Source organism: Pelobates fuscus, chromosome 2 (genome assembly GCF_036172605.1).
Source record: "Pelobates fuscus isolate aPelFus1 chromosome 2, aPelFus1.pri, whole genome shotgun sequence".
In the NCBI taxonomy this organism is placed as follows: Eukaryota; Metazoa; Chordata; class Amphibia; order Anura; family Pelobatidae; genus Pelobates; species Pelobates fuscus.
Genome location: NC_086318.1, coordinates 344,841,394 through 344,866,261, shown reverse-complemented (window position 1 = coordinate 344,866,261; position 24,868 = coordinate 344,841,394). Strand labels below are relative to the sequence as shown.

General features: G+C 42.0%; 1 protein-coding gene across 1 annotated transcript in view; it reads left to right on the top strand.

The window, feature by feature from the left end:
• SYNE1 (spectrin repeat containing nuclear envelope protein 1) overlaps positions 1-24,868 on the top strand; it is a 389,325-nt gene that overhangs the window by 313,791 nt on the left and 50,666 nt on the right. The window contains exons 121-125 of the mRNA XM_063443606.1: positions 938-1,032; positions 1,188-1,422; positions 12,247-12,441; positions 14,848-14,973; positions 22,152-22,307. Coding sequence (XP_063299676.1) covers positions 938-1,032; positions 1,188-1,422; positions 12,247-12,441; positions 14,848-14,973; positions 22,152-22,307 — 807 coding nt within the window. The remainder of the gene's footprint in view (positions 1-937; positions 1,033-1,187; positions 1,423-12,246; positions 12,442-14,847; positions 14,974-22,151; positions 22,308-24,868) is intronic.

Sequence of the window (24,868 nt, the reverse complement as noted above, 5' to 3'; positions counted from 1 at the left end):
CACATATTCCCTCAAAGCTAATTATGTTATGCTTATCTGTCCCTATGTATTGACACTTTATGGGCAAACTCCCATCCCATTATATAATAAGAAGTCACACCAAGCATCTGCCATTTCTCTCTTCATACTTCTCACTGTGCTCACCCTTTCATGACCCAACAAGCACCCATATATTGCTTCTGCATCAATCTACAACACTGATGAACAAGGTTATAAAATTCACCTCCGTATTCTATCTCAATGCCAACCCCAGAAAAGAAGACAATAAGATCGGCACTGTTTAGGCCAGGGGTGTTCAATAGGTTTTAAAACTATCAGTCCCATGATGCTTTGTTATTCTAAAGGCATTCTACAGCTTCCATGCTGCTTTGTTATTCTAAAGGCATTCTAGGGTAATGCAAAGCGTCATGGGATTTGTAGTTCTAGAACATCAGGGGATCTAACGTTCGTGCACCCCTGGTTTAGGCAATGCTTAGAGGTGATCATACTGCATGGAACAGATTTTACTAATGAAGGACTCATATGCCCTTTCACTACTGACCAAAGGAACATGACGTTGAACTCAATGTACTTCAGCCTCAACTGAGTACTTCAGCCTCAATAGCCTCTCCTACCAATACAATGCCCTTTACCACTGTATGTATTGGTTTTTATATATGTTTATAAATATATATATTACCTGAAATACAGGTTGGGCAGTGTAACAATTATTAATCTTTAAAGCATTCATATAAGTGTCTATGAAGAATGTTTTGTAAGCAGTTTTGAATAGGTCAACTACAGAGAGATTAGAGTAGAGGTTTAAATGGAGGCGTTAGTAAACGAAAAATGTATCTTGGCTGTGCTTGTCTCCATTCGACAGCATGCAAATGTGTTTTTTAAAGCACTGGCCATGGTGTGAGTGTTAAAAATCATTTTTTAAATTTCCCATTTCCAGCTATTTCAAGCTGAAATGTTCAGCCGCCAACAGATTTTACATTCGATAATTGCAGATGGTCAGCGTCTACTGGAACAAGGACAAGTTGATGACTGGTACTGTATTTTGGCAAATTTTCCTCTCAAACATATTTTTGTGTTTGTGTATGTGTGATGTCTATGTCTCTTCAGTCACAATATTGTATCACTGCATGCTCAGTAAGGAATTATAAGGAATTGGTGTCACAAATTTTCTCATATATGTTTCACAGGGATGACTTTAACCAGCAACTAGCCTTACTCAGTAGCCAGTGGCAAGGGGTGATTCGTCGGACTCAGCAGAGGAGAGGGATAATTGATAGCCAAATACGTCAGTGGCAGAGATACAGAGAGATGGCTGAGAAACTGAGAAAGTGGTTGGTGGAGATGTCTTACCAACCGGTCGCTGAACTGGGTAGTATTCCAATACCATTACAACAAGCCAGGGCACTTCTTGATGAAATTCAGGTAAATTACATTTCATTTTTTTTGTGGTCTGTGATTGTCAAAAAGAAACTAGGGGGTTGTAAATAGGGCCCAGAAGTACAGGTCCCAAGTAATCAGTTAGGTCTAGAAGAAACTTGCATTCAAAAAGAATCATGTCATTTTTATTTGGGGCATTATCCCATTGAGCAAATCATTGTTTTGGGGAAATTTTACCTTTAAAATGTTTTAAAGCAATGAGCCTAATCCATGCAGTATTAAACAAAACACACATAACTAGCCATTTAGCCACTCTTATATACACATATTAGTAGCCTCAAACTTTAACACACATACATATTAGGCAGCTAATTATGCCCACACACAATTTATGATGTAGACTACTGCAGTATTATTCAATATATCAATAAAAACACTTTTGTTTTGCTGGATTTTAGTAAATATTTTCATAAAACTTAATGAGTTACTGGGCAGATTTTAAAATTAGAAAACAATGGCTAGTGACATTTAAGTATTTTGGATTTCTTTAAAAAGAACTAAAAATGCCCGAGTTAAATCATAAGAAAGTACTGATTCAGATGACATGTTGATACCGGAGAAACTGACGGAAGCCAAGCACAGAGAGATGGACACAGGTTTCTTCAGGAAGGAAGAGATTCTTTATTGGATCACCGATCGGGACTCAGAGGGACTAGCGTCACCAAAATACCACAAGTTCTGAGCCCCGGACAATAGTGCAGGCTCCTTATATAGGCATATAACTCCTCCCATATTAAGCTCCACCCGCACATTCTCTTAACCAATCAACACAAATAAGAATTAACTTCCTGTTTGACCGCATGGCCTGTCCAGCACAATGGAGGAGGGGAATACTATATCCTGTATTCTTGCACATGCTCCGTACACTACTGATCGTATCTTGCCACGTGCAACCAACTGATCGATACGTCAGCATATGCACGTACACATGCCACGTGGTAATCTCGGCCTACTAAATTTATTTTTACCGAGATTCCACCACATTCCCCCCTTTGATGCCTCTTGATATTTTACAATTACTTGAGGCATCACTTAACCTTAGTTTTGCTTACACCGCAAGTTACCTTGAACCAGACCAGACTTATCTTATGATGTGAATCTTCAACATTCATCTTCCTGCATTGGTTCTCCTTGGTCTAGAGCCTTATACTTATATATCGCCATTATCTGTGCAGCAGCCTTCCTCTCTGCTATATTTTCTATCAGGCTTTGCACAGACCTAACTACTAAGGGTATAAGACACGGTAGGAGTAGACACAACATTAAAATCAGTAGGACTCCACCTACCACTGCCTTAAGCCCTCCAAACCACTCATACCAGCTACCAAACCAACTACTTGGATTGTACCCTTTCCATACCTGAGTAGGCACATGCGCTAGTTTAACCATATGGCTAGTAAGCTCAGCTATTGCTTGCCCTTCGTCATCTATTTGAAGACAGCAATTGCTTAGGTTAAACTTCCCACATACACCTCCCTCTACTGCCAAAAGGTAATCCAAGGCTAATCTATTCTGGTATACTGCTGTCCTCATCCTAGTATTATGCTTCGCTAGGAGATTGAGCGCTTGTGATGTTTCGTTAGTGATAATCTCAACCACCGCCTGAAATCTTATAATGCGGTTGAGCATATAAATAGGGGTTCTATAACCAAAGGTACCATCTTCTGCCCACGTGGCTGGCCCATAATAATCTATAATACGCTGGGGAGGCCATTCATTATCTTCCCAGGCGCCTATCTCTATGGGTCCCCTTTTCTTCCTATGATTCACATCATACACTTTAACACCTAAAGTCTCACCTGTTTCAATCGGTAACAAGAAGAAGGATGGTTTGAGCATACCCAACACACATGCCCCTTCCCAGTCCTGTGGCAGCTCCGAATAGGCTTTCTTACCACAGATCCAGTACAAATTTGCTGGGGCTCTCCAGGTAGATGTGATGGATAGGTCAAACCACACATCCTTTAAATTGGCGTATCTAGCAAACGGGTTAGATGGTTCTGAGATATTTGAAGCCGACCACCAAGTAGTATTCTTTGTATCATCATCATAAGCTTTTTGCCCTAGACAAGTTAATTCTCCTACAGAAGTATTATACATTATTCCTTTCCTTGCTATGCAAACATAACCTATGATGGAGGTCTTTAATCTCCACTCAGATTTACCTCTAACACTCATATGATAATCGGCTTGTGTAGATATTAGTTGGTCAACTGCCTCAGAACCGGACATTACCTCCTTTGCTTCCCAAGGCCATTGGTCTCCCATGTTAGTACCTCCACACACATAGCAGTTGGTAACATTAAGACTACCGGCAATACTTTCAGCTAAATCGATGAACAGGTTTTTAGCATTATGGGGGATCTTATTATCTATACTCATCTCTTCATAAAAGGAATGGTATACTTGATGAGTTTGGGAGGATACCGTATCAGTCTCTATCCCTATAAACAATATTGTCCCAGGATCTAAACCCGTCCCGTATATCTGAAACCCAAATAAATTGCCATACTTATCTAAGAACTTATCGGGGTTATTTATAAGTATATGGACTGGGTTGCATTCCATAGACTTACAATATGGGCTAGTCGGCAACTTAGTCACTATCATGTCTTTGTCTACTGTCTGTCCCCAAGTCGCCCACCCCACACAAGACCAATATGGGCAAAAGTTATACTCTCTATTTGGGCATCTAGGACTCACATATTTATTTTTACTACTGGGACAAATATATTTATCGTTAGATCCATACGTCCTCTCCCATCTAAGATCCCCACATACATTCCACGGCTTTCTACCACTTGATATCGCCTTACATGCATCAAATAGCAGAACACCCGAAGAATGTACAGATTCTAACACCGTCTTATTAATTAGGGTCCCCTGAGGATCTCCATTCCTGAGAGTCAACCAAATTGTACGAGGTTGATACTCTGGACTGAAGCACTTAGGTTCTCCTACTCCTAAATGGCACACACTATAGTCTATATTTAGGTATCTACATCTCGATACATCTCCTTTACACTCGTATTGTGAATGCCAAATTAGGGTTTGGGAAATATGGTTACCTGTTCTCGTAGTCTTAATGCATACCTCACAGCTAGGAGTGTCGGTACCTCTACCTTCCTGAATATAAAAACACACATAAATAAACACTATTAAAAACACATCTTTCGCCGTCATCCTCAGTCTTCGTCCGTGCGAAGGCACCTTAGCTTCCAGGATGTAAGGGCTGCAGGGAATGGAGTTCTGCTCGTCTTCACAGGTGTCCCTTCGAGACTTTCCTGGCTTATATACTATGTGTTGGTAAGCGGACAGGCTTTATTATGGCCTTCTCACTCACGCACCAAATCCCTGTAACAATAAAATTTGTAATCCACAATAGTTCCTCGTTACTCCGACTGAGTAGTGCGTTTCAACCGGATCTTGCAGGGATTCTCTGGATCTGCTGTAACTTGCCAAGAATCGACTGCTGCTGGTTTAACCCTGGAGTGATGTATCCACGGAGTCACTTCGGCTACTTTTATCGCTGTAGGGGTAGACAAAAGAACAACATAAGGACCTCTCCACTTGGGTCCTAACGGTACATTATTCCACTCTTTAATCCACACTTGATCTCCTGGATGATAACTATGAACAGGGGGATAAATATTCACAGGTAATCTATCTTGTACCCATTTCTGTACCTCCTCCATAGTCTTACCCAACTCTACAACCTGCTGCCGGGTAATTCCTTCTCCCAACTGACTCAAATCCCCCCTTAAGTTACCAAGTACGGGAGGTGGTCGCCCATACATGATTTCAAAAGGAGAGAGGCCCATCCTTCTGGTTGGGGTACTGCGGATTCGCAATAGAGCTATGGGTAAGAGAACGTTCCACTTAAGTTGGGTTTCCTGACACATTTTAGCCAACTGGTTCTTAATAGTTCTATTCATTCTCTCTACCTTACCAGAACTCTGGGGTCTATATGCAGTATGAAGCCTCCACTTTATACCAAGCATATGAGTCAGTTGTTGTAGGCACTGGTGAACAAAAGCTGGACCATTGTCCGATCCTATAGAACAGGGTAGTCCATATCGGGGTATTATTTCTCGTAGCAGGAATCTCACAACTTCTCCTGCTTTCTCTGTACGAGTAGGACATGCTTCTACCCAGCCTGAATAGGTGCACACAATTACCAGCAGGTAACGATGTCCACCCGATTTAGGCATCACTGTAAAGTCTATTTGTAGATCGGACATGGGGAGTCCCCCCATAAACTGGACTCCTGGTGGCTTTACTGGTCCTTGTCTTGCATTATTTTTAGCACACGTTACACATCTACGTACAATGGCCTGAGTCAAGTTGGACAATCTTGGTATGTAGAAATGTTTCCGGAGAGATTCTTCTGTACTGTCTCTCCCAGAATGTGTCCCGTTATGATAATTTTGGACAATTTCTACCGCTAGTGATGCTGGTATGACTATTCTTCCATCTTCTAGCTGATACCACTTGTTCTCCAAATACTTTCCCGGTTCAGTCTTTAACCACTCCTCTTCTTGAGTTGTATAAACTGGAGTCCATTGAGACAGTGGGATTGGTATTAGGGCAGCTATATGCCCCACATACTCCTGTCTTCCTGATTCAGCGGCACGCTTAGCTGCACTATCTGCCATCCGATTTCCTTTGGTTACATCACCATCTCCTCTCAGATGCGCTCGACAATGTATAATACCGACTTCTTTCGGCTCCCACACTGCTTCCAATAGTTGTAGGATTTCAGCTGCGTACTTGATTTCTTTGCCTTCTGAATTCAGTAGTCCTCTTTCTTTATACAAAGCTCCGTGGGCATGAGTGGTTAAAAACGCATACTTAGAGTCCGTATAGATGTTCACTCTTAAACCTTCAGCCAATTGTAACGCTCATGTCAGTGCTATCAATTCTGCCTTTTGTGCTGATGTTCCTTTCGCCAGTGGCCGAGCTTCTATCACCTTGTCTATTGTTGTTACTGCATATCCTGCATAGCGGATCCCTTCTTTCACATAACTACTGCCGTCGGTGTAATATTGAACATCGGGGTTCTGGATGGGAAAATCACGAAGATCTGGTCTACTTGAAAATACTTCATCCATTACTTCCAAACAATCATGTTGACTTTCAGTAGGTTGTGGCAAAAGGGTAGCTGGATTTAAGGTGTTTACAGTCTCTAAATGCACTCTTGGGTTTTCACACAACATTGCTTGATACTTGGTCATACGGCTATTACTAAACCAATGATTTCCTTTGTAATCCAACAACGTCTGTACTGCATGTGGGACTCGTACATAAAGTTCTTGACCCAGAGTGAGTTTATCGGCTTCAGCTACTAGCAGGGCGGCTGCAGCTACGGCTCTTAGACAAGGTGGAAGTCCGCTGGCCACTGCATCCAGTTGCTTAGACATATAGGCAACAGGTCTTTGCCATGATCCCAAGTACTGTGTCAATACTCCCACAGCCATTCTTCTTTGCTCGTGTACATACAGGTAGAATGGTCGTGTGTGATCAGGTAGACCTAATGCTGGGGCACTCATCAAAGCCTTCTTCACATCTTCAAATGCCGTTTGCTGTTCTTGAGTCCATAAGAAGGGGTCGTGCTCTGTACCTTTGATAGCTGCGTACAGAGGTTTTGCCAGTATCGCGTAGCTGGGAATCCATATCCTACAGAAGCCTGCTGCCCCCAAGAATTCTCGCACTTGTCTTCTATTCTTGGGTATTGGTATTTGGCAGACAGCTTCTTTTCTCTCTGGCCCCATAATTCTTTGACCTTCAGAGATATGGAATCCCAGATATTTGACGGTTGGCAAACACAACTGAGCCTTCTTTCTAGACACCTTGTATCCTGCCTTCCAGAGAATGTGTAGTAGATCGTGCGTTGCTTGCTGACAGATTTCTTTTGTAACTGCTGTTCTCAACAAGTCATCTACATACTGTAACAATACACACTCTCCTGGGATGGACTCGAAATCCAGTAGATCTTGACTTAGAGCTGAACCAAATAGGGTAGGTGAATTTTTAAACCCTTGGGGCAGTCTTGTCCAGGTCATTTGACGTTTTGAGCCCGTTACAGCGTTCTCCCATTGGAAAGCGAAGATACATTGACTTTCTGCGGCAATTCGGAGGCAAAAGAAGGCATCTTTGAGATCTAAGACTGTAAAATAGGTAGCCCCGCCCGGAATTAAAGCAAGCAGGTTATATGGATTGGGCACGACTGGATGTATACTAACAACCGCATCATTGACTGCTCTCAAGTCCTGCACAGGTCGATACTCATCTGTACCGGGCTTTTGAACAGGCAGCAATGGGGTGTTCCAGGGGGAAGTACAGAATTTTAGGATACCATACCGTATGAACTTATCCAGATAAGATTGGATGTTCTTCTTAGCCTTCTGCGGGATGTGGTATTGTCTTAGGCTTACTGGATAAACCCCAAGTTTTAGTTCGATTTTAATAGGTGGAATATTGCGGGCCAGTCCTGGTGGGTTGTTCTCTGCCCAAACTCCTGGTATGTTGAATAAGGACTCATCACTCCTAGGGTTTTGGCTAGTCAACACTGTATAAAGTCGCCACTCTTCTTCCTTTGGTACGGATAAAGTCATAATACCTGAAGGTCCATTAAACTTTAAGGATGTTGTTCCATTTGGTAGGAACGTAATCTGCGCTTGTAACTTAGATAGCATATCACGTCCCAGCAATTGGACTGGACATTCAGGCATATAAAGGAATTGATGTTTTACTACGTGGCCTCCCAATGTACAGAGTCGACTTTTAAGAACCGGTTTTTCAGCACTTCTTCCAGTTGCTCCTATCACAGTAATAGTCCTTCCAGATGGAGGAGCAACTAGATTAGTCACCACTGAATGTTCAGCACCAGTGTCGATCATGAACGCACTCCTTTTTCCCCCTATTGATACATCGACCATAGGCTCCGCTCGACCAAGGGGGATGGAGCCCGGTCGGTATCAATAGTCCTCCATGACCGTGTCAGCCAATCCTACAAAGTCCCTACCTTCTCTATCGCGGGACCTTTGCGCTGCTGGAATATACCTGTCTTCCCTAACACTTCCTCTGTTCCCATTACTCCCTCTATTACCATTACTCCCTCCGGGGCCTCCTCTACCTCTCGCTCTGCCTCTAAAGTTTCCGTAGCCTGCCCTGGGTTGGTCTCTCTCGTACTGCTCTCTTTGTGGACATTCGTTCCTCCAATGCCCTTCTTCCTTGCAATACGCGCATTGATTCCTACTCAAAGGCTCCCTATTCCATCTACTATCGCCTCTATCTGGGCCCCGTCTATCTACGCCTGCGATCGCTACCGCTAGCATATCAGCCTTTTTACGCATCTTGCGCTCTTCCTCTTTCTTACTTTCTGTATCCCTATTCATATACACCTTATTTGCTACCTCCATTAGTTGGGTGATGGACATACCTGCAAACCCTTCTAACTTTTGTAGCTTGCGCTTAATATCTCCGTAAGCTTGGCTGACAAAGGCGGAGTTCACCATTCGGGAATTATCTGCGTCTTCCGGATTAAAGGGGGTATACAAGCGGTATGCCTCCAATAATCGGTCATAAAAGACACTGGGCGCTTCATCGCTTTTCTGAATCACCTCAACTGTCTTTGACATGTTAATAGCTTTCTTTCCTCCTGCTTTCATGCCAGCAATTATAGCGTCTCTATAGGCTCTGAGTTGAACCATATCAGCACCATTTACATTCCAATCGGGATCGGTGTTGGGATAATGTGTTGCGGCCCATGCTGCTGGATTAGCTTGGTTCAAAGCACGGGCTCTATCCTCTAGTGCTTTAATGGCCGCTTGATTAATTCTTGTCCTTTCCTCATTGTTAAATAAAGTCATTAATAACTGCTGGCAATCAGCCCATGTCGGATTATGCGTCTGTACTATTGAGGTGAACAGATCAGTCATAGCTTGTGGTTTCTCAGTATACGAGGAATTGTGGGTCTTCCAGTTTAAAAGATCGGTTGTAGTAAATGGGACATATACGAAGACTGGGTCAGCGTGTGCCATTTGGCCTGCGGCATCGATATAGGCTGACCCGGGATTCAGACGAAGAGGCATCTGATAGTGCTTTAATTGTTGGGCACCGGTCAACTGTCGGGTTTGGATGGGGCTACGTAAAGGGGCGTCAGTCATGGGTTCCGGTCGGGGAGAGATAGGGTATGGGGATGTGGGAAGTTGGTTTTGGGAAAAGGTTGTAAATAAAACACTTCGAGTCGAGCTAGATGAAGCTTGACCGGAAGTCTGAAGTGGCGCCAAATCAGGATATTCGTTTTTAATGGGGGTTGGTTCTGATTCCGGAAGGGGAGATTTAGTACGAGGGGGGGTGGATCCTGTACTGGAGGAGGAAGCGGAAGTGGATGAGGGTAATGAGGGGAGGGTTGCAGGACTTCCTGCGTTTGCATCACTTCCTCTTAACGGAAAGTAAGGGGGCGGCAAAGGGATCTCGGACTCAGGGGGCGTGTCCAAAATGGGCCTAACACCAGTCCTAGTGGACAAACAAGTCCTAGCTACCATGAGGCGACACTGCTCCTCGTGGCATGTCTGAAGCCATTTTGGCGAGTCATTTACGGCCTGTCTCCAGCAGTCAATATAAGGAAACTGGCCGTAAAGTTCAGGCCTACCTGATACAGCCACGTGTAAGCGCTGTACCAGAGTTGGATCCAAACTGCCACGTGGCGGCCATGCCGCAACCAAAGTAGGCCACTCCCTAGTGCACAAAGTAACCAAACGTACAGGAGACATTTTAACCCCAAAATCACAAGTTTTAAATCCCTTTTTAAAATTCTTCACCATACAACCTAAGGGATCCGGAATCGTTGACTGCGACGCACCCATACTTAACAATGGAACGTCGTCGACAACGAATACTATACACGCGTACTATTCAACAGTCACACCCGTTTCCTCTGGCAACAGCACCACGTGGTACAGTTACCAAGTGAAACGTACACAATAACAATAAACACTCAGGGAATTCCCGTACACACACAGCTGTTACACCAGTCACTATATAATCAATATTATGCCCTTTGGCGTAACTATACAGTCACCCACGCTATAATTCTCTATATACGAATTACCCGTCTATAACACACCCCAGTAACATCGTCTTTTACAAATAGCGGTTACAGTACGGTTAGCATAGGTCAAAGCACAAGTTAAGGTCACAATACAATTATTAGTGGTTATGGTGTTAAAACATGCAATTGACGACAATGATTAGTACTTATATACAGTGTCAGTAAATATACAGGGTTATGGTACCGTGCACTATAATACAGCAACACACTATTAACACTCTCGCTAGACGGCTGAGCTCGCGCTATCTAACAAGATATACACTTTACTAAACAATCGTTAACACATTTACAATTCCCAACTAAACTATTGGCCAGTACCTTGAATGGACTACCTAAAACTATATACACCCGTTTTGGTTAGCCACACTGCCCAATCACCACATATAGCGAGCTAGAGAACCGAATTTACACAGGCGCCTCTTAGTCGCACTATCAAAAGTCTAGTGGGTTCCAAATTTACACGCCTTCCCACTTAGCCCAGATAGGTTGAGAGCTAGCGAACCGAATTTACACAGGCGCCGCTTAGTCTCCCGGTCCCTCCGACCTAGCGAACGTAATATACACCCTAGAACGCTAGTCTAGACAAGACACCGGTGTCCGGCTAGGGCTATTTACACCAGGACCCCGCCTGACTAACAAAATCAAACGGTCTGACTAAAGAGCGTTCGATCGAGCGGTGCGCCTTCGCTCCTTCCCTCCGATAGAGGGGGCAGATACACAGATTCAAAACCCCTTTGGGCCTACCGCACAATCGGTATACCCCTAGTGGGTCCTGCCGTCTAAAACAGCAGTTGTCTTACCTCCTCGTTCCTGAACCTGAGTTCACACTCATCGACGGGGACACCCCAGCACTTCTCACGTAGAGGCCGATGATCTCCTGGACAACGGCCCAGTGGCGCCGAGACGAAGGGAGGTCCACGCAGAAGTTCAGGGGTGCAGCCGTAGAGAACGTGGGCAAAGATAGACCGTCTCACGCCTCTGCCTCTCAGCTACCGTTGAACGATGAGCTTCCCGGCCAATGCACCAAATGATACCGGAGAAACTGACGGAAGCCAAGCACAGAGAGATGGACACAGGTTTCTTCAGGAAGGAAGAGATTCTTTATTGGATCACCGATCGGGACTCAGAGGGACTAGCGTCACCAAAATACCACAAGTTCTGAGCCCCGGATAATAGTGCAGGCTCCTTATATAGGCATATAACTCCTCCCATATTAAGCTCCACCCGCACATTCTCTTAACCAATCAACACAAATAAGAATTAACTTCCTGTTTGACCGCATGGCCTGTCCAGCACAATGGAGGAGGGGAATACTATATCCTGTATTCTTGCACATGCTCCGTACACTACTGATCGTATCTTGCCACGTGCAACCAACTGATCGATACGTCAGCATATGCACGTACACATGCCACGTGGTAATCTCGGCCTACTAAATTTATTTTTACCGAGATTCCACCACAATGTTAGAGTATGTTTTTGGAACAATTGGTAATGGATACCTTTCATGGATTAACTAGTACTATTAAATCTAAAAGATGCTAAAATATCTCTCTATCCATATTTTCTTAGATGGTATATGTTCTAATTATTATCATGCGTGGTTATTAAATTGAAGCTTTCAGTATATTAGGCAGGATGTTCATAAGAAGTGCATTGTCTGGTGTATTAACCATTGTTCTTTCACTTTGCAGCTTAAAGATAAAGTACTTCACAGGCAGCAAGGAAGCTACATCCTGACAGTGGAAGCTGGGAAGCAACTGCTTCTGTCTGCTGATAGTGAAGCAGAGGCCACCTTGCAGGCAGAACTAATCGATATCCAAGAGAGGTGGAAGGCCACCACATTGAGGCTAGAAGAGCAAAAGAAACAGCTGGCATTCCTACTCAAAGTATGTTTACCATACTCTTATAACATGCTGATTAGAGAACTAAAAGTGATTTGTTTTATTTATAAAGACACTACAATCACCAAAACACTGCCTCTGAAGTTTCAAAGCTAAATTCACTGCCATTTAGGAGTTCAATCACATGTATTTATATTTATGCAGTGCTGGCCACACCTCCCCTAGCTGTGACTGAAACAGCCTACATGGAAACAAAATGGTTTCATTTTTAATCAGATGTAACCTACTTTCAAAGTTTTTATCACCTGCTCTGTAAATTGAACTTTAATCACACATAGGAGACTCCTGTAGGGTCTAGCAAGCTATTAACAGAGTATGAGATAAGAAATTCTAAATTAAACAGAATTTGCAACAAAGAAAGTGTAAACATTAGATGACGCTTTACAGGAATTGTTTAGGAAGGCTGTGTAAGTTACATTCAGGGTGGTGTGGCTAGTGCTGCATAAACAAATCAATTTAACTCCTAAATGGCAGAGAATTGAGCAGTCAGACTGCAGAGGCATGATCCAAAACTGCCTAACTAATTTAACATTGTTTTTGTGACTATAGTGTCCCTTTAAGTATGTATAATGCATGCTAGTATTTCCTAAATGGCAGAGAATTGACCAGTCAGACTGCAGAGGCATGATCCCAAACTGCTTAATTAAGTTAACATTGTGTTGGTGACTATAGTGTCCCTTTAAGTATGTATAATGTATGCTAGTATTTTTATTTGTTTAACATGCTTTGTAATTTGTGACATTATTTACTCAACATGTTTCAGTCCAGTCTTGTCAAGTGCACTCATATGAACGGGATTATAAATGTTAGAAGATATGTAGTTCTCTTGTAATCAATCCCGAATTTAGAAAGCAGGGCTCACTCTGTCGTCCAGCTCTGATATTGTGGGATATATCTTCCAATCCATTGTCAGTTAACAACCTATCAAATACATCCTTAAGCAGTAATAGTAATTCTGTATAAATCACACCAATTAATTAATTAAGCCTCACTTTAAGCCTGATATTTATTGTCACTTTGATTTTTCTATGGAGTAAAAGTGTAGAATGTTTTAGTGTTTGTATCAAATTATGTTAAATAAATCAGAGACGGACAGTTGAAGATTTTGATTATTATTAAATGCACACATATTGTATATATTTATTGACTGCCTAAAGCAAAAGGCTAATTCAAATTACATTAAGCAGTAAGAAAATATTACCATAATTAGCAGTAGATACTTGGCACAGTCTTCCAGCTGAAATTGCAAATGCTAACACAGTTTTTAACACAATAATGCAGATTTAGTTTTGTGAGCATCTTTCATGGATAAATGCATGTTGGGTGTTTTTGAATTGTTTGCCAATATCACAGACACGTAAAATGCATATCACTTCATTTTTTGGTGTAGTGCATTGTGAGCACGTTAATAATGTCTTAACCATGTGGAATGCACCGATTTTGACTTTTAGAGGTTTTTGCTCACAATGTCCATGCCTTTTCCATGATAAATGCATGGATTTACTTACCACAGAAATGTAGCACACAGAGCAGCTTCATCAGTGTGGATGTTAGTGTGGGCATCCTTAATGTCATTCATGATATGAGTGATGGTTCCTGCATTCCTTCTCCCTAGCAGACGTGCCTTTATAGTAAAATATTTTCAAGGGCACACAGTTCTAGAATTTTACAAAAATATTTTATACATGGTAGAAATCAAAGTCAATTTTTTTATGAGAATGCAAAAAAAATAACCAAAACGTGATTTAGGTTCAGATAGTGTAACAATACTCACAGCGATCTGGAGCATAACCATTTGCACAGATCCAGATTGCCGCAAGAACCATGTAAGTTCTGTTACATTATCACTATCTAAACTATCCCAAAAACTTGGATTTTGCACAAAAAGAGAATATTTGCATTGTGTTCTAAGTAGGTCCTAGTCTTTGTTGATATACTCACAACTCTGTTTTATAGAATGTATCCTTTACAACTTTTACAACACTTACACAGTTAAACTCAAGGTGCGATAGAAAGGAACATGTGCATAATCGGTACATAATCTTCTCTGAAGTACGGTATAATAGAAGCGTCCATCAATAATAGCCCAATCATACTTCAAAACAGCTGTGTATACTACAGCTGACTGGTGTTAAAATGGTAAAGGATAATCTTAAATTTGCTGCAAGACTCCCAGCCTAGTGTTTATGCGACTTGCAGTTTTACACAGCTTTGGAATTAATCCAGACTTTGCACGGTTCTGATTTACTGTTACAGAGATTCTGGGTAATTGTTTCTCTATGGAAATAGCTCTGCAGTAGATGCTTGGCAAATAAGCTCAAGCTTCCTTCATCTGTACCCGAGTGAGACTCTATATGGATTGCTTAATAATCAGCTTTTCTATTATTTCAGGATTGGGAAAAATGTGAAAGGGGAATAGCTGAGTCCCTTGAAAAGCTCCGCACCTTCAGGAAAAACCTTACCCAAAGTCTACCCGACCATCACGATGAACTCCATACAGAACAAATTCGATGCAAGGTAAGCCACTTATATAGATATAGCCATAGGTATAATGTACAAGCCATGTTCTCCAGAAATAGCTTACTTCATTACTTGTGCTAGACAGAACTGCAATGTAATCAGAAAAGAGTAATATGGGGATTAATAATAATAATAATAATAATAATAAAGCTGTCATGTGACCTGATAACATGACAAAGAAAAAAACAAAAATATTATTATAATTTAATTCTGATATTTAACTATGGAGTATTAAAGAAATATTAATGTGGAGAAGGGGATATAGCATAAACTGTTTTTAGTCTTGTAACAAAAAAACTAAATTAAGGCTACTTTAAATGCAGGGCTGTCTTTACGCATGGGCAAACTGGGCAGTTGCCAGAGGCATCACGGCCATAGGGGCCCCATATGCTTGCCAACTTTTTAGTATATTATTCTGGAAAATGTATTCAGAATCTTGCTGTTGCAAATACATACTTTGACTTTGATAAAAACAATGTACACGTCTAAGACAAAATCAACACGCATCATTTTTGAAGCCTTAAAGCTATACATTCTGACAGCCCATGTCAGTTGCCTGCATGCTATACATTTAAAACATAGGTATGGATTAATCTCTGCTTTACATCATATGCTTTTACTGTTTAAGAACTGGAGGTACCAATAAATATAAGCTTAATTTTATCGATGAGTTAAATTTTTATTCCTGTGAGCAGAGCCGCAACCAAGGGGTGACAACCATGATGGTTGTCACAAGCCCGGACTGCACTGGTAATGCTCTACATGTCCAAGCCCCCGGCCCTTCAATGTGCACATATATATATATATATATATATATATATATATGCCTCTGCAGGCCCAGCTAGCTTCACACTGATCTCCGGCACTCTTGCAAGCCGCGGCTGTAAAGCGATGCCGCAGGTTGCCGCGACAACGCTCCGCAGCACGCAATGCATGCCGGGCTCGCGACAGAAGTAAAGCCCAGAGTGGAAAGATAAAGACTGTAGGGCCCCTCTTTGTTGGCCAACCAGCTCAGCAACCAACTGGACCACAAGGGAATCCAGTGTTCCCACTCCCTGGCTATAGGTAAGAGGCAGGGAGCGAGGAATACTTTTTTTCCTTTCATTAATACAATTATTATACTTTTTTTTTTTATTAATCAAAATTAAAAAAAAAACACTTGCATTTTTTTAAACATAAAGACATCCACTACACACACACACTGCAATTACACCACAAATGCACACAGCATCTACTACACAAACACACAAACTACATTCACTATACACACAGCGTCCACTACACAAACTGCATTCACTACACAAACACACACACCGCATTCACTAAACACAAAGCATTCACTACACAAACACACATAGCATCGACTACAAACACACAAACACACACACCACATTCATTATACACACCACATTCACTACACAAACACACACGCTGCATTCAACATATATACAGCATCAGGGCCAATACTGGGGTCACTGATGCCTGGATGCAAGAAGATTTTTGGTGCCCCCCGGTGGGTGTGGCTATATTGCTAACCCCTCCCCTTTACAAACATAACACTTCTAACCACACCCAATTTCTATGGAAACCACACACCCTCAACCCAGGTCACATGTCACCCACTTCCTACAGTGCCAGCTATGCCCCCAAAAAGCTAATTAGTGCCATATTTGTTCCTCAGCTTCTCAGTGCTGCCTCTGCCCACATACAGCTTCCCAGTGTCATCTTTGTCTCAAAATAGCTAATCAGCGCCATCTCTATTTCCCAATATAGCTAATCAGTGTCATCTTAGTCTCAAAATATTTTTGTCCTCATCTTATCAGTGCCACTTTTGTGACAAATAGCAATTTCTGTTCCCAAATCCCTGACCAGTGTCATTGTTGTCTCAGAATTACTAATCAATGACATTTATTTTTCAAAACAGCTTGCCAGTGCCATCTTGTCAGCTGGTAGTGTTTTTGAATGAACTGTGTGTAAGCTGGGTGTATTTTGCAGTCAATGTATTTGTAATACAGAAATGTATTTACAGATGTATGTGAATTCAAATGAATATTTGTGTATAATATTAATGTGTGCAGATGCAGTTATTGAATATTTGTATGGAATGTATTCGTAAATGCAAGCATCTATTTGTAAGACGCGTGTGTGTGTATATGTTTGTATGTACGAGTATCCTTCACTGGACGTTACTGTGTGTGCATGCATTGTTGTTTTCAGCAGTATGTTTGTTTATTTTTCTGAATGCGCCTGTGTGACTTATCGCACCATTCTATTACACTTTTGGCTCTATCCCATCCCCAGGGGCATTGCTCTGTGGACTAGGGACTTCAGCCCAAAAAATACATTTGATAACCCCTCCTATAGTTGACATTAAGCTTGCCCAATAATCCACCTAAGCCGCACCGTAAAAAAACCCCCCAAAAAACGCATGTACCAAAAGCATGCACGCCAAAATACGACCACATCCATTATTCTATGCAGTGAATAGTGTCTGAGGGTGTGCTGGGGATGCAGTGTGTGTTTGCATCTGTGCAGCGAATGCAGTGTGTCTCTGTGTATGTGCAGGGAATGCAAGGTGTGTCTGTGTGCAAGATATGTGGTGTGTGTCTCTGTGTGTATGTGCACGGGATGCAGTGTGTTTTACATTTTTAAAATGTAAAAAACACCCACAATTTAAAAAAATGTTTTCAAGAATATTCATTCCACAAATATGTAAACTGTATGTTAAAAATAGGATCTAATGGGCTCTGGAGAGGGTTTTCTCTAAAAAGCTGGCATCCATTCACAATATAGTGATATAACAAAGCTCTATGATACCCTGCTCTAGCTGTCTCTTCTCACCTTAACTATTGTTGCTTGCTGACTGCTGTGACTGGCAGGCTGCTTTGGCCGATTGGCTGCTGTGGCTTCTGTGGCTGGTTGGCAGGCAGGCTGGCTGCTGTGGCTAGCCGGCTGGATGCTACTTGCAACTGTGGCAGCTGGCCTCTTTTTTCCACCAGCAGGCATCTATTTCTACCACCAATCCCTTTGTGTGTCTCTTTTCCCCCCTCCCTTCTGTGTGTCTCACCCCCCAGCCTTTCTGTGTATCTGTTCATTCCCACAGCCCTTCTGTGTGCCTCTTTGTCTCTCCCAGCCTCCTTGTGTGTCTCTTTCTCCCCCTGCCAATTTGTGCATCTGTTTGTCAGCCAACTCCTTTGTGTGTCCTCTTTATCCCCTTTCCCAGCCCCTCTGTGTCTCTTTTTGCCCCCAAGTGCTCTTTGTCCCACCAGCCCTTCTGTGTGTCTATGTACCCCCCAGCCCCTCTGTGTGTCTCTATGTCTCCTCTCAGCCCCTCTTTGTGTCTCTTTACATACCTCCCCTCCTGTGCACTCTTTAGCCCCCCTTCTCTCCTGTGTCCTCTTTAGCCCCTCTCTCCTCCTGTCTGCTTATGTAGCCCCCCTCTTGTGCCCTCTTTAGCCCCCTCTCTTTATGTGCCCTCTTCAGCCGCTTTCCCCTCCTGTCCCCTTATGTAGCCCCCCTTCCCTCTTGTACACTCTTTAGCTCTCCTCCCCTTCTGTGTCCTGTTTAGCCCCTCTCCCCTCGTATCTGCTTATGTAGCCCCCTTCCTGTTCCCTCTTTAGCCCCCTCCACTTCTGTACCCTCTTTAGCTGCTTTCCCCTCCTGTCCCCTAATGTAGCTCCCCTTCCCTCCTGTGCACTCTTTAGCTCCCCTCCCCTTCTGTGCCCTCTTTAGCCCCTTGCCCCTCCCAGGGCCGGATTTTCCTATAGGCTAACTAGGCTTCAGCCTGGGGCCTCAAGATCAAGAGGTGCCTACATTCAAATTGTTAGCAAAATTAAAATTACACTATTCTAAAAACAGTGAACACTAAAACACTGAACCGAAAATAAGGAGAAATTCTATGCATATGATATGACCAGTGGTGTACTAAGGGGGGGCTGGGGAGGGGGGGGGGGGGGGGCGGTCCGCCCGGATGCCACTTACTAGGGGGGTGCCCGGGGCAGACTGCAATGCCCCTCCTGCTGCGATCCAGGAGCTCTGAGGGCCTTCAGACAGGAGGCAGAGCTTAAAAAGAAGGGCAACGCTTAGCGAGATTGGCGGAGCCTACGGCAGCAATGTGCCTTTACTCACAAAGAGCCTGGGTGCTGTGTACCCCGTGCACCCGCCCAGGATATGCTATGCACAGCATCCACTACACAAACACACACTCGTCAGTCAAAATACACACTCTGCAGTCACTATACACACTGCATCTAACCCACACAAACACACACTCTGCAGTAACTATACACACTATATCTAATACACACACACACACACACTACATCAACTACACAAACACATACCCTGCATTCATTATACACACTCTGCATTCACTATACACACAAACACTACATCTGCTACATAAACACATTTTATTCACTATACACACACATTACATTCACATACATTCTGCATTCACCATACACACACTGCATCCACTACACAAACACAAACTCTGCATTCATTATGCACACTACATCCACTATACAAACATACACTCTATCCACTACACAAAACACTACACAAACACACTCTGCATCGAATACACACCAGCAATCTGCATCCACTATAAACGCTGCATCCACAACACACACCACATCCACTTTACTCAAGCACTTCGTATCCACTACACACATTCAAAATCCACTATACACACACAAAAATCACTGTACACACTCTTCATCCTTGTGGTTGGACTTAGGATGGTCCCTGTTGGGGGACTCGAGGGCGGGCCATGTGGGCAGGCTCAGAGGCAGGCTCAGACTTTGGGGCCCCTGATGCACTGCATCAGGGGCCCCAACATTTCTGATGGCAGCCCTGCCTGTAAGTGGTTGTGTAGGCAAGGCCCCAGTGCACTGCTTTGCTCTGTGGCTTATAATGCTGTTAAGACAGTTCTGACAGCTATTTGATTTCCTGTGACCCCATTCTTGGTATTGGTTACTTACATGTAAATGAGTTTCTTACAATTTTTTTTAACTCTGGGGTTTATTCAGGAAACTCAGAATTGTAGCAAACTGAAATGTGAATGGCAAATTTATAAACATAGACCAAAATAGTCAAGCTCTGATTGTAGCTGCGTTAACAATCTTTTCCAGTTCATCTTCTTTGACTAAATGTTACAATTCTAATTTCAAGTCGCTACAATTCAGAATTTAAGATATAAACACCTATGAGTACTTTTAGATCTGAATCTTAAATGGTTTGCAGACTTAATGTACTGGTAATTTACCAAATTCTGTATTTAAATCCTTTTTGTTTTAAGTTAGTGCAATTTCAGATTTGCAGACAGGATGCAGCTGCATGCATGTGAAAGGAAGTGGTTAATAAAATTCAATGCTGTATTTTTTAAGGAGGCATGCTGATTAAGGAATCTCTAGAACGAGTGTGTCAACCAACTAGTGGACTGAAATTGCCATGACTCTAAGCCAGTCTTTGGGAAATCTGTATCTTACTAAGCTCTTGAGTTGCCTGTTGGATATTAATAGTTTAACACGTAAATCATAAACAGCAAAAAGTATAAAAGTACACATATTGGACATAACATTTTTTGGGTTTATTTATAAAAATTCTTTATACATAAAGATATCCAAATATTAAATTACACTTCCAACAATTGTTCCTTGTGGAGAAGGGGAGATAGCATAAACCATTTTTGGTCTTATAACAAAAAAAACCAAAAAAACATTAATTTGGAGACTTAAATGAACACTACAGCGTCAGGAATATAAATGTATTCTTGACACTATAGTGTCTGTGTGTCTGTTTAGGTCCCTAAAAACCCTTAAATAGCTCTGTGATTTTACACACATTTTTCCCATGCTGCGTCTCGATCTCAGCCAATCCAATGCTTTTATATAGGAAAACATTAGGAGGCTATTGCACATGTTTTGAAATATACTGTGCTGTGCCAATCAGCATTGAATATCTATAAGCATCTCCATGGGGAATGTTCAACGCCTCCATGCAGAACGTGGAAACTCTAAACCTCAGTGCTGCACACTGTGCAGCACTGGCACAGGAAGCACCTCTAGTGGCTGTCTGAGTGACTACCACTGGAGGTGTCCCTAGGCAGTACTGTACACAAAAGGCAGTGTTTACATTGAAAAGACTGCAGGGGCAGTCTATAGACACCAGAACCACTACATAAAGCTGCACTCGTTCTGGTGACTATGGTGTCCCTTTAAGTTACTGTGTAAAACATTTAAATATTGGATGAGAAATACAAATTTTTTATCTTTGTATTTGCTAGCATCTTACTAACATATTCCTCAGTTTAATATATGTGGATATGCTTTTTAAATAATTTGACATTTCTGCACATACTTTTAACATGATTTTTTTGAAATATTAATTTTTTTTATCATACATATATAAATAAATCAATATAAATATTGATATATTAAAACATTTTTAAAAACATTAAAAACATTTTAAAAGTGTATCCGAAAATATTAAATCATTTGAAAAGCTTATTCATACATATTCTATAGTGCCAGGAAAACAAAGCCGTTTACCTGGCACTATGGGTTTAATAGATCCCCCCTTCCTGTCTCCCCCCTTCCGGCGGTGTTGAAGGGTTTACCTGAAACCAGTGCCGATGTCCCTTTGGCGCTGGGTCAGGCTCTGCCCACACTCCTCCCCCACCAATGTCAGCTGGCGGGGGGAGACCTAATGGCCGTGCATGCATCAGACCTCCCCATAGGAAAGCATTATTCAGTGCTTTCCTATAGGGAAAATCTAACACTGGAGGTCCTGCGTCAGATAATGGAGTTCCGTTTCAATTCCGGAGGCCTGTAGTGGCTGTCTGGTAGACAGCCACTGTGGGCAGACTTAGAGCTGCAATGTAAACATTCCAGTTTCTCTGGAACCGCAATGTTTTACAATACAGCACTAAGTGCAAAATGGACACAGCACCCAGACCACTACAATGAATTGCAGTGGTCTGGGTGCCTACAGTGTCCCTTTAAATAGAGATCATAATGTATAAATAAAATGTTAACACCAACCTGAAACTACCGCTGTCATTAATACCTGGGGGGGCTCTATGTTATGGCACCAAAATACTTTTGCTTGTGTGTTAAGACACAATGTCTCTGCAAAATACATAATCTTTATGGTGTTTTGTTTTCTTGCAGGAGCTTGAAAATGCAGTTGAAGGATGGGTTGAAGATCTTACTCATCTAACACACCTGAAAAACTCCTTCTCCCCCTATATCAATGCTGATGATATTTCTATACTTAATGAGCGCATTGAATTGCTACAGCGGCAATGGGAAGAGCTTTGTCACCAGGTAATTTAACCAATGCAAATATACATGTATCACATAATGTTTTTGGTTTTAAGTGAGCAATTAAAGCTATTGCTATGTGTAAAGTGCGTGTTTGCACATGTTTAGTGTCTATAAGCCCGTAAAATATTTATTTTTGTGATGTCTGGTTACATAGAATATATTATGATTTTGCGAAAAGATTTGTTTATCTCTTTTAAAGGGCTGACTCGAGGAGAGTCTGAACTGACGGCTGGTATTGTGAGCGTGGTTTTATTTAATTCTTCATATTTAGTATAGGAATAGGTATACCCTTAAGCTGTGCGTTTTTTTTCTTTATAGATACATATGTTCCCACACTGAAACATGATTGGCAAGCAGAACCCATTTCAGACATTGGCCTTGATATAATAGGCTATCCAAATGATTCAATACCATTAGAAAACATTTTCTGATTATTTATCTACAAAAATCCCATAGACTTTAATGGTGACTTCTGTATATAAATAACGTGGAAAGCTTTTTCTAACAGTATTGAATCATTTGGAAAGCTTAGCAAATTAAGGGATTTGTGGAATTATGTACACCAAATCTGCCTATTTATCATACATCCATCTATTACAAGGGTATAAATCATGCTTAAATGGCTTCAGTTGCATCATCTAAGTCTGGGCAATCATTTATAGTGAGTGTGCCCAGTGAGCAAGATTTAGAATTGTGGTCATGAAAGGCAGACTACTCCTTGCTGTTGCTATTGGACTGAGCTGTAAGGACTGTGAATTTTGGGATACTGTGTTAAATCGATCCCTAAAGCAGAACTGTCATGGCCGCATACATTTTTTTTTTTTATAACACCCCTTCCGACACCACTACATTAAATTGTCCCCCTAGTCACTTCACCCTTTTTTACCTTTAGATATTATACCCTAGGTCCTGTGTGCCACCATTTTTGTGTGGACAGATGAAGGCCCTGTGGGACACGTCATCTGCCCACACTAGATAGCATTGTGAAATTCACGTGTAACTTCGGGGTTTGTTATTGTATGAAATCTGGCTTGTGGCTCCCTCTTTGTAATATGTAAAAATAGAAGCAGCTGTGAGCTGTGCTCCCCACCACTTCCTAATCCCCTCCCATGCCCCCCCTTATTTTATAGGGGTCAATGTGACCGCCATATTAGCATAAGGGAGGTTAAAATCTCCCTATTACCTCTACTCTCTATGCCTTGAGTAGGGTCATGTCTACTTAACAGCTCACTGTTGTAAAAGAAAAAGATTCCCCCTTTCTTGGTGGGGCACCTATTAAAATAATTAAAGGGTAAACATTCTGTCCCACCCCAAGTCCACATTCGTGCAGTATGTTCCCTCTCCCACTCCGATGTCCATGGGTGGAGGGGTGAAGGACAGTAGGGCCATCCCTTTTCCCACCACATTTTGTCATTTAGGGGCCCCTACCCCTGTTAATTATTTTAATAGGTTGCCAACCACAGGGCACTTTATTAGGGTTTGTGGAGGGGTCTTTTTCTTTTTATAACAGTGAGCAGCCATGGGCTGTTTAGTAGACATGACCCTACTCGCAGGATAGCGAGTAGAGGCATTAGGGAGATTTTAATCTCCCGTAATACAAACGCTAAGTAATTTTTACTTAATATTAATAAACTAGGCTGAAAGACCAAAACTAGTCTTTTAGTAGATAGCTCCCTAATACTATCGGAATTTTGGAGCTATCTACTAAACGGCTGCAAACTGCAGCCGTGATACGAATCAAATCAGAATTTTTTTTTAAATTCCAAACCAAAGTACAGAATGTCGTTCTAACACGAATGGACAAACGGTATTCATTGTGCTATTGCGAAATTCTGTGAATTTGCCTGCGCCCTGTCTAGGTGACGAGACGTTCTAACAGTGAATGAAGCAATGCGAGAACACAGGAGGAGAGATGATATTGTGGGAAAATGTATTTGACCGCAGGAAATGGAGTGGACTCAAACTCCTCCTTTGGTCAAATAAGGTCAAGCATAGGAAAAATATATGAGAAAGTAGTCCCTACTTTGTCTTTTGCTTTAAAGAAAACTAGATCAGATAGGAAGAAAAACAGGACCTGAGAGAGGAAGAGAAGAGGAAGCAATTGGGAAAAGTTACGTTAAGCATGACAGTGCTGCTTTAACTACAAAAGCAGAGCATGTAAAGCAGAAAAAAAGATAGACATCTTCCCACTGTACACCTTTCCTGCTGCACCACTAGATCTCTTCTTCACTCCTTCTCCCCAAACAAAGTGTATATATAAATATATACAGTTAATCATTTTGCAGAAACAGGGATGTTTACACTGGAGGGTTTAACTTCCTCTAGTGACTATCATACTGACAGCTACTAGAGGTGCTTCTGCAGAAATAGATAAGTAAAATCTAATTGGTGCAGTGCAGCATTTTGCCAAGCATGCACACTAGCCATCCAATAGTATTCCTTTAAGCAAAATAACTTTTGTGTGATTCACTAAATATGTTTGTGTGTGGGTAATAATGTTATTTGTAAATGTACAAGGTAAATACGAGCACTGCCAAGTTTTTTTTCTTTCTTTCATTCTT